Below are 19244 nucleotides of genomic sequence, written 5' to 3' on the forward strand. Positions count from 1 at the left end.
GGGGGGGCGGGACCGGCGCCCGCGCGGCTCCGCCACCGGCACCGGCACCGGCACCGGCACCCCCCGAGCCTTGCGGCGCCCCGGCCGTCGGGGCGACACCGGGACCGGCACCCCCCGAGCCTTGCGGTGCCCCGGCCGTCGGGGCGGCACCGGCACCGGGACCCCCCCCCAATCCTTGCGGTGCCCCGGCCGTCGGGGCGGCACCGGCACCGGCACCCCCCGAGCCTTGCGGTGCCCCGGCCGTCGGGGCGGCACCGGCACCGGCACCCCCCGAGCCTTGCGGTGCCCCGGCCGTCGGGGCGGCACCGGCACCGGGACCCCCCCCCAATCCTTGCGGTGCCCCGGCCGTCGGGGCGGCACCGGCACCGGGACCCCCCGAGCCCTGCGGTGCCTCGGCCGTCGGGGCGACACCGGGACCCCCCGAGCCTTGCGATGCCCCGGCCGTCGGGGCGGCACCGGCACCGGGACCCCCCCGAGCCCTGCAGCGCCCCAGCCATTGGGGTGGCACCGGGACCGGGACCCCCCCCCCCGAGCCCTGCGGTGCTCCGGCCATCGGGGAAGCACTGACACCGGGGCCCCCCCTGAGCCCTGCGGTGCCCCAGCTATCGGGGAAGCACCGACACCAGCACCGGGACCCCCCCCCCCGATCCTTGCGGTGCCCCGGCCGTCGGGACGGCACCGACACCGGCACCGGGACCCCCTAAGTCCCGCGGCACCCCGGCCATTGGGGCGGCACCGGTACTGGGACCCCCCCGATCCTTGCGGTGCCCCGGCCGTCGGGGCGGCACCGACACTGGCACCGGGACCCCCTAAGTCCCGCGGCACCCCGGCCATTGGGGCGGCACCGGCACCGGGACCCCCCCAAGCCCTGCGGTGCCCCGGCTATCGGGGTGGCACCGGTACCGGGGCCCCCCCTGAGTCCCGCGGCGCCCCAGCCGTCAGTGCAGCACTGACACCGGCACCGGGACCCCCCCGAGCCCTGTGGTGCCCCAGCCATCGGTGCAGCACTGACACCGGCACCGGGACCCCCCCGAGCCCTGCGGTGCCCCGGCAGCACCGCACCGGGCAGCACCATCCTCGTCCCGCGGGCGCCCCGGCCCGGCGCCCCCCAGCCCCTCTGCCCGGCCCCCGGCAGGGCCCCGCCGCCGTCAGCGGGGATTAGCGCCGCGGCCTCGCCTGGACCCAGATGCTGCCGGCATCGCGCCGCACGTTGCCATGGAAAGAAAACAGGGGCGGGAGCGAGCAGGCAGCGGGGAAGGATGGAAAAATCTCTGCTCTCTGCAATTTGGGAAACTCCGGGAGGAATTCTCCCCCGCACTCCCTCCCCTTCCCTCCCCTCGGAGCCCCTCTCGTTCGGGCCGTGGTCCGGCCTGGCCGCGCTGGCCCGTGCCGAGCCGCTGGCGCCGGGCTGCGGGCTGGGAGAGCGGGGCCGAGCGGGCCGGGCCGCAGCTGGAGCCGGCCCGCCGGGGTTCGGCTCGCCCCGTTGTTATGGAGGCGATGGAAACAGAGCGTCAACACGGCTCGGCGGGCCGCGCAGGCCTTGGCCGGCGTTCAGCGGCGACCTTCGCCGCCAGCTGCTGGGCTTCTCCCAGGCCAGCCGGACCTTCCCCGCGCCCCAGCACCCCGCGGCGGGCGCGCGCCTCGGCCCCTGGCCGGCCCGGCGGCACCGGCGCCGCCCTGCTCGCAGCCGGACCCTCGCGAGGCGGCGCGGCCGGGCCGGGGCGCGGGAACGGCGCTCCGGGATGCTCCGAGCGGGGCAGCTCCAGCCTCCCCTGCGGGGCTGCGCAGGAGCCGGCGGCTGGAGGAGAGCGCGGGAGCCAGGACGGCTCCACGGGGGCGCGGAGCATCCTCGCCCCGCGCTGCCTGCGAGGGAGCCCAGGACAGGCAAATGCAGGGCGCCAGAAGCCGTGGTGGTGGCAGGCAGTGGGTGGCGGGTCCTGCGGTGTCCCCGGCTCCCCCCAGCGCCCTTTCCCTGCAGCCCAGGGCAGAGGTGAAGGAACTTCGCGGATGACTTCATCATGTTGCTCTGGGGCTTGGGCCAGTTCCTGAGAACTGACTTATGCTTTGGAGCAGGCTCCGGGTGGCCTGGCTCTGCTCTCTCCTCCCCAGCGAGGGGAGAAAGGCCTGTCCCAGGGGCTCTGCTTCCCCAGGGAATGCTGCCTGTCCCGGAGGCTGTCACCCCACGGCAGGACACCCTTGGCAAAGCGCCCTCTCCGCATGTGCTGGGGGTCCCGCTCCCACTCCCCTGCCAGGAGCTTTTCTGTCGCAAGCCCTGCTGCGGCGGCCGGTCCCCCGCACAGGCCCCCCCCTCCCAGCCCGTTCCCCGCGCTGTCCCCGCGCCCTCGTCTCCCGGCCCTGGGGGAGCGGGGAGAGGCGGCCCCGCCAGCCCGCGGCCCTGCCCCGCCGGGCTGGATGCTCCTGCGCTGCTGGGGCTGCTCTCGCTCCCGCAGCCCGGCTCCAGACGGCCTGACCTCGCGGTGAACCAGCGCCTGCCAGACCCAATTTCGGTGAGCAGGAGCCGCGCAGGGGCGGGCAGCGCCGAGGTGGCCCGCGGCCGCAGCCCGGTGCGGGGGTCCGGCCCGGCTCGGCCCGGCTCGGCTCGGCCGGTGGCGGCGGCGCGCCAGCCGGCGGGGCGGCGGCAGCACCGGCGCGGCGGAGCGCCCGCCGCGGTCCCCGGGATGCGCGCCCGTGATTGACGGCTCTTTGTTTCCTCCTCGCCGGCAGCGCCGGCCCCTCCCCGCTGGCGCCACTCCGCCCCGCCGCGCACCGCTCCGCACCGCTCCGCACCGGCGGCACCGGCGGCGGCATGGCGGCACCGGCGGCGGCGGCGGCGGCGGGGGGCCCGGCGCTCGGCGCCCTCCTGGCGCTGCTCCTGCTGGGCGCCGCCGGCGCGGCCCGGCCCGGGCTGCAAGGTAAGGCGGCTCCCGGTGTGCGCGCCGCCGGGCACGGGCGGCCGCCCCCGGCGGGGCTGCGCGGTGCGGCCGGGGGCGGCGAGGCAGCCCCGACGGGCGCGCTGCGGACGGGGCGCCCGCTCCGCTCCTAGCGAGCCGGGAGGCGGCGGCAGCGGGAGCCCCCCCGGCGGGGCTGCCCGGCCCGGGGCTGCTGGCGGCCCCCGAGCGGCTCTGCTCTCCCTGGGAGGTCTGGCAGCCGGGCTGCGGGCAGCCGGCTCTCTGCGCTCGGGACAGAGGGACATTCATCCCCGGAGGCCGGGTAACCGCCAGCACCCCCGAGGGCCGTGCGGCGGCGGGGACCGGCGCAGCCCGCAGCCTGTCGGGGGGCAGCTCCGGCCAAGGCTGCCGCCAGCCCCGTCCGGGCGCCGGTGCCGGCTCTGTCCGCCGGCGGCTCCGGGCAGCGGTCCGGGGTGGCGGGGGGGGGCCCGGCGGCTTGTCCGGGGCGGGAGGGCACCGGGCCGGCGTCGCTAGTCAGCCCGGAGGCTCCCAGGGTCGGAGGGGCCGGGCTCGCCCCGGGTCGCAGCCCTTTACCGGGCTGTTGCGCGGAGCCGGGGAGCTGGCGGCCCGGCGGCCCGGGCTCTCCGCGCTGCCCCGGGCGCCGCCGGCTGCCGGCCCCGCCGAGCGCCGGGCTCCCTCGCCGGGGCGGCCGCGGGAGCCGCTCCGCGCTGCCTCCCGACGAGCCGCGGCCCCCGAGCCGCTCGTTTTCCGCGGGGCCGGGGCCGGAGCGGCTCGCCGCAGCCCTTGCCGGTGCGCGGCGGGATGCTCGGGGCCGGCGGGGCGGCCGCGGAGCGGGGGGAGCGGGGCCGCCGGCTCCCGGGACGCCGGTCCCGCCGGTGGCGGAGGCTCCGCGGCGCCCGGCCCGGCGGGGCGGCCGAGCCGCTGCCGGTCCTGGAGCGCCACCGCGCGGGGACGGAACCGGCGGCACCGTCCCGGGCCGGGCCCCGCCGTGTCCCCGAGCTTGCGGCGGCTGCCGCCCTGCCGTCCCCTCGAGGGGGGCTTCCCTGCGGCACGGGCGCAGAGCCCCGAGAGGTCGCTCAGGATGTGCCCTCCGTCCGCTCCTCCCCGCAGTCATCGACCTGCTCATGGCCAGCGAAGCCCGGCAGATGGCCAGCATCACGCACAAAATCAGGATGGAGCTCCTGTCGGTCAACGACGTTTACCTCCTCTCCACCTTCCGCCTGCCCCCCAAGCAGGGGGGGATCCTCTTTGGCCTCTACTCCAAGAAGGACAACGCGAGGTGGCTGGAGGTCTCGGTGGTTGGGAAGATCAACAAAGGTAGGTGCCTGCCGCGGGGGGATGTGGGGGTACGTGCTGGCCCTGACGTTTCCATGATGCGCAGAGGGAAATGGGACTGAACTGCTGCCATCGGCGGGGTCTGCTGCAGAGAGCAGCCGGCTGCAAGCTGAGCGCCTTCCGGGGCACGCTGGGTCGCCTGTCCTGTGGAGGAGCCTTCACGGCCCCTTCCTCCTCCTCCTCCACAGTGCTGGTGCGCTACCTGCGGGAAGACAACAAGCTGCATTCGGTCAACCTGCAGCACGCGCACGTGGCAGATGGGCAGAGCCACACAGTGATCGTGCGCCTGAGCGGGCTGCGCGGGGACATGCTCAGCATGGAGCTCTACGTGGACTGCAAGCAGATGGACTCCAGCGTGGGGCTGCCCGAGCTTTCGGAGATCCCCCTGGCAGAGGTGGAGGCGATAGAGGTGCGCACAGGGCAGAAGGCCTACCAGCGGATGCAGGTGAGTGCCAGGACCTGCCCGGGGGCAGCCCCGCTCCCCTCGCTGCGCCCTGCACCCCGTGGCTGACCGCGTCTCCCCTTGTGCCGCAGGGGTTCGTGGAGTCGATGAAGCTGATTCTGGGAGGGTCCATGAGCCGAGTTGGGGCCCTGAGCGAGTGTCCTTTCCAAGGAGATGAGTCCATTCACAGCGCAGGTAACGGCGCGTCCGTGCTCTGCTGTGCGCGTGGGCGCTGGGGAGCTGCCCCCCGGGCGGGTCGCGCGCCGAGTGGCGCTAGCAGGGGATGCGCTCTGGGGCCCGGGCGCCGGCCCCAGCGGCGGACGGTAACGCATCGCCCGGTCTCTCTCCTTGCAGTGACAAGCGTGCTGGCCTCCATCCTGGGTGAGTCCCTGGTGCGAGGGTTACGACTGCGTTTGGGGTCCCGCAGAGCAGGGCGCCGCGGGAAGGGCGAGCTCGGAGGGGCGTGGGAGGGGAACGGATGTGTCTCAGAAGGGACGAGCCTTGGCCGTTCGGTGCCCGAGAGACCCACGTGTGGGTGAGCCACCAAAGGGGCAGGTTCTCAGTCCTCACCAGCGTCCTGCAACGCGAGGACGGGCTCCTGTGCGCCTTGGGGAGCAGGGGACGGGGCTTTGGGCTGCCTCGCGCCCTGCGGAGCGGTGCCGGGCGGGCAGGGCAGTGCCGGCCTGGGCTGACCCCTTTCTGCTCGTGGCAGGCGAGCAGACCAAGGCGCTGGTCACTCAGCTGACCCTCTTCAACCGCGTCCTGACAGAGCTGCGAGAGGACATTAGAGACCAGGTGAGGCAGCGCGGTGGTGTCGGCACTCTCGGCGCTCCGGGTGGGATTTGCCCGAGAGCCAAACGCCAGCAGGCGCTGATCCCTGCGAGCCCCGGGCCGTGGGCACCGTGAGGGCAGCGTGGAGCGCGAGGTGTGGGGCAGGGCTCGGACGCGGTCTCCTCCGCCCCGTGGGGGTGACGTGCCCCGCGCCCGCCCCTGTGCAAAGGCAGGGGCAGGACCGTCCGCCCGGGTAGGACGCAGGCTGCCCCCGACGCGCCGTGCTCTGCTCTCCTGCAGGTCAAGGAGATGTCCCTGATCCGCAACACCATCATGGAGTGCCAGGTCTGCGGTGAGTGCCGGCTGGTCCGGGGCGAGCGCTGCCCCGCCGGGCTCTCGCCCCCCTCCCTGACCGGCCCCGCTCCCCCCAGGCTTTCACGAGCACCGTTCCCGCTGCAACCCCAACCCCTGCTTCAGCGGCGTGGACTGCATGGAGACGTACGAGTACCCCGGGTACCGCTGCGGGCCCTGCCCTCCGGGCCTGGAGGGCAACGGCACGCACTGCGCGGACATCGATGAGGTGAGCCTGCCCGGGGCGCCCTGCAGCCCGGCCCTGGCGTTGGCAGGGCCGCGCGGGCAGGTGTCACGCGCGTGCCGCGTCCCCGCCGCGCGGCCGTCCTGGCTGGCGGCGCGCGGCGCTCGGAGCTGCAGCTTTTCCTCTTTGCGCCGCAGTGCGCCCACGCCAACCCCTGCTTCCCCGGCTCGAAGTGCATCAACACGGCGCCGGGCTTCCGCTGCGAGCCCTGTCCCCGCGGCTACCGGGGCAACACCGTCTCCGGCGTGGGCACCGACTACGCGAGGGCCAGCAAGCAGGTGAGCGCGGCGCCGCGGGACTCCGCGCGGGCGCTCCCGGCTGCGGAGGTGCAGGCGGAGGATGCTGCGCCCCGGTCCTGGCTCCGACGGAGGGCTGCTTTCCCGGATGCCCGCCGGGTGAGGGAGCCGGGGCTGGGTTCCCCTGCGGGAGCTGCGGACGAGGTGAGCGCTCGGGTGGTGGTTTCTCCCTTGCCGCCCGCAGGTTTGCACGGATATTGATGAATGCAACGACGGGAACAACGGCGGCTGCGACCCCAACTCCATCTGCACCAACACGCTGGTGAGCGGAGCTGCCCCTCTGCCCCCGCCGCCTGGCGCTGCTTCTCTCCCCTCACCCTGCCACCGTACCCCGTCTCTCCCAGGGCTCCTACAAATGCGGTCCCTGCAAGTCGGGGTTTGTGGGGAATCAAACGGCCGGCTGCGTCCTGCAGAGGTCCTGCAGCAGCTCCACCTCCAACCCCTGCGACATCAACGGGTTCTGCGTGTTCGAGAGAAACGGTGAAATTTCCTGCGCGGTGAGTAGGGGGACGAGGGTAGGAGGACCGAGAAGCAGGGGCACGAGCGCAGGAGGTGCCGGCACGGCGAGCTCTTGCTCCCGCCAGGGCCCTTCTCTGCCTCACGGCCTTTGATTTCCCCTTTCCCAAGTGCAACGTGGGCTGGGCCGGCAACGGCAACGTGTGCGGGCAAGACACGGACCTCGACGGCTACCCGGACGAGCCGCTGCCCTGCATCGACAACGACAAGCACTGCAAGCAGGTGGGACACCGCGTGCTGGCGGAGGGAGGAAGGCACCTGGGGCACCGGGCGCGGGGAGCGGGGACAGCCCGTCCCCGGGCCGCGCTCCGGACCTCTCCTCCTGCCCGTCTCTAACGGCGTTTGGGCCCCCAGGACAACTGCCGCCTGACGCCGAACTCGGGGCAGGAGGACGCCGACAACGACGGCATCGGGGACCAGTGCGACGATGACGCTGATGGTGATGGCATCAAGAACGTGGAGGTGCCCGCGCCACGGGGGCAGGACACGCCGGGGGCCGGCTGGCCGAGGGGGACAGCCTCCCCTGCGGCCTGACGCTGGTGACCCCGAGATACGGAGGCTGGGGGTCAGCAGGCCAAGGCTGGTGGCTTCAGGATGGTCTTCGCCTGCTGGAGACATCTCCTGCCCCGACCCAGCCGGGGCTGCCAGGCGCCGCGGTGAGGGCATGTCTCTGTCCTTGTCTCGCTTGCAGGACAACTGCCGGCTCTTCCCCAACAAGGACCAGCAGAATTCGGATACCGACTCCTTCGGGGACGCCTGCGACAACTGCCCCAACGTGCCCAACAACGACCAGCGGGACACGGACAGCAACGGCGAGGGGGACGCCTGCGACAACGACATCGACGGGGACGGTGAGCGGGCTGGCTGGGCGGGCCGGGCTGGGGGATGACGATGACGATGGCATCCGCTCACGTGCCGCTGGCCGCCCCGCTCGCAGGGATTCCCAACATGCTGGATAACTGCCCCAAGGTGCCCAACCCGCTGCAGACGGACCGCGACGAGGACAGCGTGGGGGACGCCTGCGACAGCTGCCCGGAGACGAGCAACCCCACGCAGGTACGAACGAGGCGGGGGGCGCCGGGGGGGGCTCGGCGCCGGCCGGGCGCCGCTGACCGGCGGGGCTCCCGTCTCCTTCAGACAGATACGGACAGCGACCTGGTGGGAGACACCTGCGACACCAACGAGGACAGCGACGGCGACGGCCACCAGGACACCAAGGACAACTGCGCCGAGGTCCCCAACAGCTCCCAGCTGGACTCGGACAACGACGGGCTGGGGGACGAGTGCGACGGCGACGACGACAACGACGGCGTGCCCGACTACGCGGCGCCGGGCCCCGACAACTGCCGCCTCATCCCCAACCCCAACCAGAAGGACTCGGACGGTGAGGACGGGTGGCGCGGGCCAGGATGGGGGGCCGCGCCGTGGGGCGCCCGGCCGTCGGGTGACACGGCGGGGCCCGGGCGGGGGCGCAGGCAACGGCGTGGGCGACGTGTGCGAGGAGGACTTCGACAACGACACGGTGGCCGACCGGCTGGACGCCTGCCCGGAGAGCGCCGAGGTGACGCTGACCGACTTCCGCGCCTACCAGACGGTGATCCTCGACCCCGAGGGCGACGCGCAGATCGACCCCAACTGGGTCGTCCTCAACCAGGTGCGGCGGCGGTGGTGGTGGTGGTGTTGGTGGTGTTGGTGTTGGTGTTGGTGGTGTTGGTGTTGGTGGTGGTGGTGGTGATGGTGGTGGTGATGGTGGTGGTGATGGTGGTGGTGGTGATGGTGGTGGTGGTGATGGTGGTGGTGGTGATGGTGGTGGTGATGTTGTTGTTGTTGTTGTTGTTGGTGGTGGTGGTGGTGATGTTGGTGGTGGTGGTGGTGGTGGTGTTGTTGTTGTTGTTGTTGTTGGTGGTGTTGGCGTTGTTGTTGGTGGTGGTGTTGGTGTTGGTGGTGATGGTGTTGTTGTTGTTGTTGTTGGTGGTGGACCGGGTGGTGGGCCGGGTGGAGGCCACCACCCACGCCCACCCGGCCACCTCCTCCCACCAGGGCATGGAGATCGTGCAGACCATGAACAGCGACCCGGGCTTGGCCGTGGGTAAGGGGGCCGCCTGGCGCGCCCGCCCGCCCCGTCCCCGCGGCGGGACGAGGCCGGGAGCGCGCCGTGCACCGTCCGCCCGCCTCGCCCAGGCTACACGGCGTTCAACGGCGTGGACTTCGAGGGCACCTTCCACGTCAACACGGTCACCGACGACGACTACGCCGGCTTCATCTTCAGCTACCAGGACAGCGCCAGCTTCTACGTGGTGATGTGGAAGCAGACGGAGCAGACCTACTGGCAGGCCACCCCCTTCCGCGCCGTGGCCCAGCCGGGCCTGCAGCTCAAGGTGAGCACCAGTGGTGGTGGTGGTGGGGGGCCATGACGCCCCCCTGCAACCCCACCCCGGCGCCTACCCGCCCCGTGACGCGCCCCCCCCCACCCCCCCTCGCAGGCGGTGAAGTCGGCCACGGGCCCCGGCGAGCACCTACGCAACGCGCTGTGGCACACGGGCCACACGCCGGGCCACGTGCGCCTGCTCTGGAAGGACCCGCGGGACGTGGGCTGGAAGGACAAGACGTCCTACCGCTGGCAGCTGGCGCACCGGCCCCAGGTGGGCTACATCAGGTGAGCGGGGCGCCCCCTCTTTCCCTCTCGTGTGGGGCAGCCCCCCCTCCCCCCCCCCGGTTTGGGGGTCCGCGGTGTTGGGATCCCACCCGAGATGTCCCCCGCAACCTCGGCGTGGGTGGGTGGGCCCCACCTGTACGCGCCGGGCGCGTTTCCCCTTTAAGGCGGCGGCGGGCGCAGCCCCCGGCCCGCGCGGGCCGCCGCGGCCATTGTCCCCGTCGCCCGGGCAACGCGGCCGGCCCGCGGCGCCGCCGGCCCGCGCCTTTCACATGCAAAGCGGCCTCCGGGGCGCGCGGGGCCGCGCGGGGCCCGGCCTCCCCGCCGCCGCCGCCCCGGTGAGGGGGCCCCGGCCCGCGGCGGGGTCCCCAGGCCCATAGTGGGGTGCCCCAGACCCACAACTGGTCCCCCAGCCCCACAGCGGGGACCCCAGACCCACAACGGGGTACCCCAGACCCACAACTGGTCCCCCAGACCCACAACGGGGTACCCCAGACCCACAACTGGTCCCCCAGACCCACAACGGGGACCCCAGCCCCATAGTGGGGTGCCCCAGCCCCACAGCGGGGACCCCAGACCCACAACTGGTCCCCCAGCCCCATAGTGGGGTGCCCCAGACCCACGACTAGTCCCCTAGCCCCACAGCGGGATCCCCCAGCCCCATAGTGGGGTGCCCCAGACCCACAACTGGTCCCCCAGACCCAAAGCGGGGACCCCAGACCCACAACGGGGTGCCCCAGACCCACAATGGGGTCCCCCAGACCCACAAATGGTCCCCCAGCCCCATAGTGGGGTGCCCCAGACCCACAACGGGGACCCCAGACCCACAACTGGTCCCCCAGACCCACAACGGGGTCCCCCAGACCCACAACTGGTCCCCCAGCCCCACAGCTCAGGCCCAGCTCCACAACTGGTTCCCCCAGCCCCACAGCAGGGTGCCCCAGCCCCATAATGGGGTCCCTCAGCCCCCCCAGCTCAGCCCCAGCCCCACAGCAGGGTGCCCCAGCCCCACAGCTGGTCCCCCAGCCCCACAGCTCAGGCCCAGCTCCACAACTGGTCCCCCAGCCCCACAGCTGGTCCCCCAGCCCTGTAGTGGGATGCCCAGACCCAGGACTGGTGCCCCAGCCCCACAGCAGGGTCCCCCACCCCCATAGTGGGGTCCACCAGCCCCCCCAGCTCAGCCCCAGCCCCACAGCAGGGTGCCCCAGACCCACAACTGGTCCCCCAGTCCCACCGCTCGCCCCCAGCCCCACAGCTGGTCCCCCAGACCCATAGTGGGATGCCCAGACCTAGGACTGGTCCCCCAGCCCCACAGCAGGGTCCCTCAGCCCCACAACTGGTCCCCCAGCCCCATAGTGGGGTCCCCCAGCCCCCCCAACTCAGCCCCAGCCCCACAGCAGGGTGCCCCAGCCCCACAACTGGTCTCCCAGCCCCATAGTGGGGTCCCCCAGCCCTCCAGCTCAGCCCCAGCCCCCCAGCTCAACTCCAGTCCCATAGCAAGTGCCCCAGCCCCACAGTGGAGTCCCCCAACCCCCCAGCTCAGCCCCAGCCCCACAGCGGGGTGCCCCAGCCCAGCACCAGCCCCAGAGCGGGGTGCCCGGCGCTGGCCCCCCCGTCCCCTGCTCATGGGCCCCGTCTCCTCCTCCCGCCGCAGGGTTCGGCTCTATGAGGGACCGCGGCTGGTGGCCGACTCCGGCGTGATCATCGACACCACCATGCGAGGGGGGCGGCTGGGCGTCTTCTGCTTCTCCCAGGAGAACATCATCTGGTCCAACCTGCAGTATCGGTGCAACGGTGAGCGCGGGGCAGCGGGGCGAGGGTGCGAGGAGCAGCTTCGCCGCGGGCTGGGGTGCTGCTTGCCACGGGCGCCTCTCCTTCCCGCGGGACCTGCTGCCCCGGGGGCGGCCGGAAGCCCCGTCCTGCCGTAGGAAGCCGTGAAGCACCCGTCCCTCCTGGGCTGGGCACCCGGGTCCTGGGATCAGGGACGCACCGGTGATGCTCAGGGCACAGCCCGGGTCTTGGGATCAGGGACGCACCGGTGATGCTCAGTGCACAGCCCGGGTGTTGGGATCAGGGACGCACCGGTGATGCTCAGCGCACAGCCCGGGTCTTGGGATCAGGGACGCACCGGTGATGCTCAGGGCACAGCCCGGGTCTTGGGATCAGGGACGCACCGGTGATGCTCAGCGCACAGCCCGGGTGTTGGGATCAGGGACGCACCGGTGATGCTCAGCGCACAGCCCGGGTGTTGGGATCAGGGACGCACCGGTGATGCTCAGCGCACAGCCCGGGTCTTGGGATCAGGGACGCACCGGTGATGCTCAGCGCACAGCCCGGGTCTTGGGATCAGGGACGCACCGGTGATGCTCAGCGCACAGCCCGGGTCTTGGGATCAGGGACGCACCGGTGATGCTCAGCGCACAGCCCGGGTGTTGGGATCAGGGACGCACCGGTGATGCTCAGCGCACAGCCCGGGTCTTGGGATCAGGGACGCACCGGTGATGCTCAGCGCACAGCCCGGGTCTTGGGATCAGGGACGCACCGGTGATGCTCAGCGCACAGCCCGGGTCTTGGGATCAGGGACGCACCGGTGATGCTCAGCGCACAGCCCGGGTCTTGGGATCAGGGACGCACCGGTGATGCTCAGCGCACAGGGGAGCTTTTGCCCTTTATTGATGCTTGGCCAGTCTGCTCTGATGGGGCTTCCTGCCCGTTACCCCCTCCCAAGGAAAGGCCCGTCCCCCCCCACCCCGAGCGGGCCAGGGGCGAAGGAAGCGGCAGTGCGGGAACGCCCCGACCCCCGGGTCCCGTCCTGACGTCGTGCCCCGCTCCGCTCTCCCCCGGCAGACACCATCCCCGCGGACTTCGAGCCTTTCCGCCGGCTCCTGCTTGAAGGTCGCGAGTGAGCAGCCCGTGGCCCGGCCCAGGACCTCTCCGCCTGCGTCACCCAGGGACTTTCTGCGGTCTCCGCAGCCTCTTCCCCCCGGCGGGGGCCTTGCCTTGCCCTCTACCCCTACCCGCCTCTCCGTGCTGCCCGAAGTCGGGTCCCGGCACCCAACGGACTTTGCGCTGCCGCTCACGGTACCGACGCCTGTCCCCAGCCCCTCGGGGAGGGGGGGGGGGTCTGGGGTGCGCGCCGCCTCGGCGGCGGGACCGGGCGCTGGAGGTGCGGGGCTGGGGGGGCTGCGCCGAGGGAGGGGGGCAGCCCCTGCCCTGGGCGCTGCTGCCTGCTGCTGGAATCTCTGCCTTCAGTCCAGCCATAAAGTTTTGATTGTTTTCTAGCCTGTGCGCCCCCGTTCCTGGGGTGGGGCGGGGGGGGGGGGGACCCTGCTGCTGCCGCCGCCGCCGCCGCCGCCTTTTCCCTCTTCGTCCTCCCGGTGGTGGTCCGGGGGGGTGGAGGGGGGGTAAGTCTCGCTGCTGTGCTGCCTCCGGGACGGCGGCGGCGGAGGAGCCCGCGGCGGCGGGAGGCCGGGACGAGTGCAATATTGGTAGGCAGAGCACAACACTGCACCGCATCCCGTCCCTCCCGGCGCCGCGGAGGAGCCGCCGCCGCCGCCGCTGCCGCTGCTGCCGCTGCCGCTGCCGCCGCCGCTGCCGCCGCCGCCGCCGCCGCGCGGGCCGCCCCGTGGGAACTGCGCGGCGCGCGCCGGGCCCCCGCGCAGCACTACCCCGTCGCCATGGCGACCGGCGCCCGGGCAACGCGGCGGAATGCCCCCCCCGCCCCTCGCCCCGCCCCTCCCCGCCCCGCCCCTCCGGCCGCGGGCGCCCGCGCGGCCCCGCGCCCCGCTCTTAAAAGGGCAACGCGCGGCGCCCCCCCCACCCCCCACTCAAGTCTCCTGAGGCCCCACACGGGGGAGCGCCGCACCTGCCGCCAGGGGGCGCCGCAGCTCCCGCGCTGCCGGGCGCGCGCGTGGAGGGGGGGGTGGCTCCCACGCGCGCGGCGCGGTGCCGGCCCACCCGTGTTGTCGCTGCCCCGGGGAGGGGAGAAAGGTGCCGCGGAGGCGGGGTGGGGGCAGCTCGGCGTGTCGCGGCCCCGTCCCCTTCCTCCTTGGGGTGCCCCACGCCTCCCTTGCGGCCCCCCCCCCCTCCCCCGGCAGCCACCGCGGACGCGCGTGCTGCTTTTTTTGGGAGCCGTCAGCGCGGAGTGGGAAACTGCTGCTGCCCTCCGAGCAAACGCCGGGGCGCGGTGGGGCCGTTGGGGGGGGTCTGCGTGGGGCTGGGGGGGGGGCTGGATGCGCCCGTGACCGAGCTCCAGGTGGGGTGCGTGGGGCCGGACGTGGGTGCCCGGCTCTGCCCCGGGGGGCAACTGCAGAAAGGGGTTGGGGGGGGGGGGCTCTGCGCCCCTCGCCGGGGGGGGCACCGGCTGCATCTAGGGTGGAGCCGCATCCGGCTTGACGTGGGGCACGGGGGGGGGGTGTATCCCACTGTCGGCGGTGGTTTGGGGGGGGGCGTGGAAAAGTCGCCTACTTAGGAGTGGGGGGGGGAGCAAGGACCCACGGGGGACCCTGCGACCTGGGTGGGGGGGGTCGGTGCCTGGCACCCAGCCGGGATGCAAGGCGGGACCGGGATTTCGTGGCCCCCCCCCCCCCGGGCCTCACCTGCGTAAGCGGCTGGGGGGGGGGCAGGGGGGGGCCGGAGTTTATTTGAGCGCAGGGCGAGGCAGCGGCCGGGCCGGTAATGATTAACCGTGGGGCTGAGCCCGTGGATGCAGCCCCCCCCCCCGCGCTGGTAAGGGGCTGCGGGACCCCGCACCCCCCGGCACAGCCGGGCACCCGAGCCGCGATGCCCCCCCCCCCTCACCCCACCCACCCACCCACCTTTCCCGGGGACGGCGACGTCCTTTCCCGCGGGCGGCCCTGACCCCGGGATGCAGGGGTGGTTGCTGGGGGGATGCTGGGGGGATGCTGGGGGGACCCCCCACCACCACCCCCCCGTTGCGGGGTGGCCCCGCTCGCCCATGGTGGCCCCCACCCCACGCGGCTCTGCCCCCGGGGCGCTGCCGGGGTGGGGCCTCCCCACCTGCTCCAGGTGCTCTATAAAGCTCCCGCCGCCGCCGCCGAGCCGCCACTTGCCGCTGCCCGCACCGCGGAGCCAACGGGAGAGCCGCCCCCCCCCGCCGCCGAGCCCCCCACCCCGGCACCATGCACTCCGCCACCCTCCTCCTGCCGCTGCTGCTGGCGGCGGCGCTGGGTCCAGGTGAGCGCGGGCGGCGGACCGGGGGGGCTCTTGCAGCCGGGGTGTCACCGAGCGGTGCCGGCAAGGGGGGGGGGGTCCCGCCGGCCGGCGCGGGGTCCCCTCTCCGGCTGCTCGCGGCCGAGGTCCGGGGACCTGGCTCGGTTCTTCTGCCGCCCGGGGCCGGGCGCCAGGCGGCCGTGCCGTGCCGGGGCTGGACGGCGCAGGCTGAGCCCGCTGCGATGCAGCCGCGTCCCGGGCGCTCCCGGAGCGCCCGCCGGCGCAGCTCTCCCCGCCCCGCCAGCTCAGGCGCCAGCGTCCTTATCGAAGGACGTTTTCTGCTGGGGGGGGGGGGTTGGTTATGGGCTGGTTTCCCCCAGCGCGGGGACGCGGGGCTGGGGCGACGACGAGCACCTGCAGCCCCGTGCCCGTCACCCGGGCCGGCCGCGGGGTCTGCGCTGGGACCTCACGGCACAGCAGCTTTCCCGGCCAGCCGAGGACCCGCGCTGGGACCCTCTGCCCCAGCGCAGGTCACCATCGTGGGATGTTCCTGAAGGTCTTGGTGGCCTAAAGGGCAGGAGGGTCTGGAGGCGCCTGTGTCCTGGAGGTCGTGGTGCTTCCCTGGGCCTCGTTGCCCAGCGGACTGTCCAGCCAAGGAGCCTCCTTGCATAACATTGCTGCCCTCGGAGCAGGAGCTCTTGCAACCTCCGCTCCCTGCTGCAGCTCGGTGCTCTGCCCTGTTTCTTTCCAAGCAGCTGCTGCAGCCCCAGTTACTGACTCCTGGTTGTCTTTCTCCTTCAGGGACATGCGTTGTGAGCACGGACACAACCACCATGGAAACAGACCTGACCACCACAGAGATGACCACTGAGACCACCACCACCGCAAGCACCACCACAGACACGACCACCACCTCTGTGACCACCACTCCAGACACCACCACCTCCAACGCCACAGGAGTCAACGGGACCCAGACCTCCGTCCCCTTCCGCACGACAACGCTCCTGTTCACCGCAAGAACATCCCTGACCCTCTCTCCTGACTCCACCACGAGCAACACCACAACCGTGCAGTCCACAAACAGCTCTGCTAGCAACGCCACGGCTAACAGCACCGTGGTGCCCATCTCTATCGGCGCTACGATCCCCCACTCCAACCCCACGACGAACGGCAGCGACGCGGTCCCACTGCCCAGCACCAACACCACCGGTGTGGGCAGCACCGTGATGCCCACCACCTCGAGCACCACCAAAGAGAGCAGCAGCAAGGTCCTGCAGCCGTCCGGCACCAACAGCAGCTCTGCCGTCCCCACCGCCGGCTCTGACGCCACCGCGAACAGCAGCGCTGAGGTGTCCCCAACAGGCAAAGTCTCTGTCACCGCTCAGGGCAGCACGGTCCCCGGGAAGGCCACGACGGCCGTGCTCGTGGACAGCGGCACTCCCAAGCCCAGCAAAGCCGCAGCCCTGCCGCCCGCGGCGGTCCAGCTGCTCCTCCGCATCTCGCTCTCCTTCCGCATCCTCAACAGGAATTTCACCGACAGCCTGCTTGACCCCACGTCCAAAGAATACGGGAGCCTGAGCCGGAGCGTCCTGACCGTGGTGAGTCCTGGCCGCCGGCTGCCCCGCGCCCGGCCGCGGGCCAGCAGGGACCTCGCGCGCGCTCGGTGCCGGGAGGAGAGCGCCTCGAGCGTCTGCTCCGGCGCGGGAGCAGCGGAGGACGGGCAGCGGGACGGCGCGCCGGCCGCGCGGCCCTGACCCCCTGCTCTCTTCCAGTTGGACAGCGTCTTTGGCTGCCCCAAGTGCGCCAGCCAGCAGGCCTACAAGGGATGCAGCGAGCTCCGATTCAGGTAGAGCAGCGGGACGGAGGCTCAGGCCCCGAAGCCCAGGCGGCCTCGACCGCCCGGTCCGGAGCCTCGTTGCAGGAGGGGAGAGCGGGAGGCGGCGGCGGCTCGGGCTCTCACGCCTCCTCTCTCGGGCAGCCGCGGCTCCGTGGTGGCGCAGTCCAGCCTCGTGTTTGATCGTGGCAACGGCTCCATCACCAGCAGCGCTGCCGAGAAGCAGCTGAAGAACAACTTGAACCCGAACGGCTTCATCATGGATCTGCAGCTGGACAACATCCGAAGTGAGCAGGACACGGACGGGGCGGCGCGGGAGGGTCGGGGCACGGGGAGAGGGGGCCCCGCGGGGCTTGGGGTGACTCCTGCGCGAGCGCGGCCCCGTGCTGGCCTGCGCGGGGAGGCTCTCTGGCCCCAGAGCCGTCCGTGTTCACCCCCAGCGGTAGGAATGGCCTGCGGGACCCTGGCCAGCCCCTCCGTGGCGGTGTCTGGGGGGGCCGCGCCGCCCTCCCCGCGGTGCAGACGTGGCTCTGTCGGTGTTTCAGGCGCTGCGGACACGACCTCCCCAGCACCGGCGTCCACGGTGCCAGACTGGGCCATCGCTCTGCTGGTCCTGGTCAGCATCCTCGTGCTGCTGAGCTTCCTCATCTTCCTCCTGCTGGTGAGCGCCCCCGTCCCCCTCCCCGTCCCCGCGCCTTCAGCCCCCTCGGCCCCTTCCTGCTCACCGGGGCCCTTCCTCCCCGCAGACCACCTGCTCCTGCCGCCGGAAGAGCCGCGGGAAGCTGGACCTGTTCAGCACGAAGGACTCCTACCACCCCATGGCCGAGTACCCCACCTACCAGAGCCACGGGCGGTACGCGTCGCCCACCGGCAAGCACAACCCCTACAGCCAGGTGAGAAGAGCCGAGCGGCGGCCGGGGGGGGGGGGGGCCGCTCCCCCGCGGGGGGCCGGGCGCGGGAACGCGGCGGCGGGCAGGGGTGCTGCCGGGCGTCCCTGCGCGCCCTCGAGTCCCTCCACCCTGCCCTCCCCTCTGCCTTAACGGCCGACGGGGCTACGCGCACCGAGCCGCCGGGCTGCGGGCACCGAGCCACCGCCAGCCCGCTCCCGGCCGCCAGCTCAGCCGGACTGTCACGCCTGGATGGAGCCGCGGCAGGCGGCTGGCCCCCGGGGATGCTTGCAGCCCCCGCTTCCCCGGCGCAGCCTCGGGGCGGGCGACCCGCCGTGCCCACTGCCGCCGCGCTGGGGCCCGCCGCGCCGGGGGGGGCCGGTGCCCGCGCTGCAGGGCGGGGGCCGCGTCCAGCTGTTTTGCTCCCTGGAAGCGGCTCGCGCTGTTCAAATACCAGGGGCCTGGGTAAATATTTACCTTTGCTCTTGCTGGGCCGGCTTATCGCGCGGGAGGGAAGCGGCACGTCCTGGGCGGCTCCGGCTGCGCCGGGGGGCCGCGGTGCCCGCGCGGGGGGCCGCCTCGCCGCAGCCGCCTCTGCAGCCCCACGCTGGACCGATGCAGCGGGGCTCCCCGGGCGCCGGGGACGGGGCTTCGTCCCCGGCTCTGACGCGGCCCCTCCGTCTCCCCAGGTCGCAGGCAGCAACGGTGCCGGGGCCGGCACCTTCACCTACACCAACCCGTCCGCCGGCTCGGACAACCTCTGAGGGCGGCCGCGGGGCTTCCCGGGGGCAGCGCCAGCCCCGGGCACGGGAGCCGGATGGTTCTGGAGCAGCCGGATCCGTGCGCATGACAGAACAGGACGAACAAAATTGCTGGGGCAGGAGGGGGGGCCCCGGGCTCCAAGCCCGCCGCCCCGCTTGCCCGAGGCCACCCGCGGCCGTTCCCGCACCGCCGGCGTGGGCTCCTTCCTGGGGATCCACTGGTGGTGTTTTATATAAATATATATATATATATGTGTGTGGGTGGTAAGCGCTGGGCCCCCCCGGGGAAGCGCGGTCTCAGGGCGCTCGGCAGTGCTATATTTATCGCATTTCACAATAAAAGGATCGGTGCAGTCGGGCTCCGGTTCCTGCGTGGCCCTCGGGTGCCTCCCAGCCTGCGCGCCGCCGGTCTCCCGCCGCGGACGAGGTACAGCGGAGCAGGCGGCGGGACGGCGCGCCGCGGACGCCGGGAGCCGCCGGGCAGCAAGCCCACGGACCGGTACCGGGGGACCGGCCTCGGGACGCCGCGGACCCCCCCCCACCTCGCTCCCTGCGTGAGTCCGGTCATGCGCAACGAGGGCACGAGGTGGTGTCGGGCTGCTGTGTGACTGCTCACTCGCCGTCGTGAACGTCACCTGCCGTAGCACGGGTGCAGGCGGTGTCCCACGTCCCCTGTCCCACCTGGTGGTACCTGGCCACCCCCCCCCCCCCCGGCCCCGTCACTGTTACTCAGCATCTCGGCCCGTCTGCGCAGCACTCGTTTTTACGAGTTTTTCTTTTATGAGCAAACATATTTCTTGCTGAATGCAATTTGTCCTCTTGCAATTGCACAAGCGGCAAATCTAGGTGACGAGAGGCCCATAAAAGCATGGGGCAATAGCCATAAAAGACGTTCCGGCCTCGCTGCGGTGCGTGCCTGTGGGCTGCGGTCATGTCTTGGCCGGGCTGGGGCCGCCTGCGTCCGCTGCAGCGTGGTCCCGGGGTGACCCGGACGGCCTGGCGCTGGGACGGGGCCGAGCTGCAGCAGGTGCCCTGCGGCCGCGGCCACCGGCCGGACCCGTCCCCCTCCCCGC

The 19244-nt window shown here is 73.0% G+C and overlaps 2 protein-coding genes across 2 annotated transcripts; both read left to right on the plus strand.

The window, feature by feature from the left end:
- The first annotated feature begins 2823 nt into the window (after positions 1–2823).
- THBS3 (thrombospondin 3) lies at positions 2824–14562 on the plus strand. Its single transcript, XM_068922312.1, has 23 exons — positions 2824–2912; positions 4020–4226; positions 4433–4689; positions 4779–4881; positions 5041–5067; positions 5399–5481; positions 5758–5809; positions 5889–6037; positions 6190–6330; positions 6533–6610; positions 6693–6845; positions 6976–7086; positions 7219–7326; positions 7556–7715; positions 7802–7920; positions 8002–8248; positions 8340–8518; positions 8905–8953; positions 9046–9242; positions 9348–9520; positions 11172–11311; positions 12365–12598; positions 14546–14562. The coding sequence occupies exons 2-22, from the start codon at positions 4034–4036 to the stop codon at positions 12421–12423; spliced, it is 2778 nt and encodes a 925-aa protein (XP_068778413.1). The 5' UTR covers positions 2824–2912; positions 4020–4033; the 3' UTR covers positions 12424–12598; positions 14546–14562.
- Positions 14563–14658: 96 nt separating this feature from the next.
- MUC1 (mucin 1, cell surface associated) lies at positions 14659–18174 on the plus strand. Its single transcript, XM_068921947.1, has 7 exons — positions 14659–14713; positions 15491–16287; positions 16462–16535; positions 16668–16810; positions 17069–17184; positions 17270–17416; positions 18100–18174. The coding sequence occupies exons 1-7, from the start codon at positions 14659–14661 to the stop codon at positions 18172–18174; spliced, it is 1407 nt and encodes a 468-aa protein (XP_068778048.1).
- The last annotated feature ends 1070 nt before the right edge of the window (positions 18175–19244 follow it).

The sequence above is a fragment of the Struthio camelus genome, chromosome 30 (assembly GCF_040807025.1).
Source record: "Struthio camelus isolate bStrCam1 chromosome 30, bStrCam1.hap1, whole genome shotgun sequence".
In the NCBI taxonomy this organism is placed as follows: domain Eukaryota; kingdom Metazoa; phylum Chordata; class Aves; order Struthioniformes; family Struthionidae; genus Struthio; species Struthio camelus.

Bases quoted from the DNA above. Each gene is read 5' to 3' on its own strand.
- THBS3 (XM_068922312.1), top strand. From the start codon at position 4,034: ATGGCCAGCGAAGCCCGGCAGATGGCCAGCATCACGCACAAAATCAGG. The intron at 5,810-5,888 runs GTGAGTGCCGGC...CGCTCCCCCCAG, and splicing joins CATGGAGTGCCAGGTCTGCG to GCTTTCACGAGCACCGTTCC. The intron at 8,954-9,045 runs GTAAGGGGGCCG...CGCCTCGCCCAG, and splicing joins CGACCCGGGCTTGGCCGTGG to GCTACACGGCGTTCAACGGC.
- MUC1 (XM_068921947.1), top strand. From the start codon at position 14,659: ATGCACTCCGCCACCCTCCTCCTGCCGCTGCTGCTGGCGGCGGCGCTG. The intron at 16,288-16,461 runs GTGAGTCCTGGC...GCTCTCTTCCAG, and splicing joins GCCGGAGCGTCCTGACCGTG to TTGGACAGCGTCTTTGGCTG. The intron at 17,417-18,099 runs GTGAGAAGAGCC...CCGTCTCCCCAG, and splicing joins AGCACAACCCCTACAGCCAG to GTCGCAGGCAGCAACGGTGC.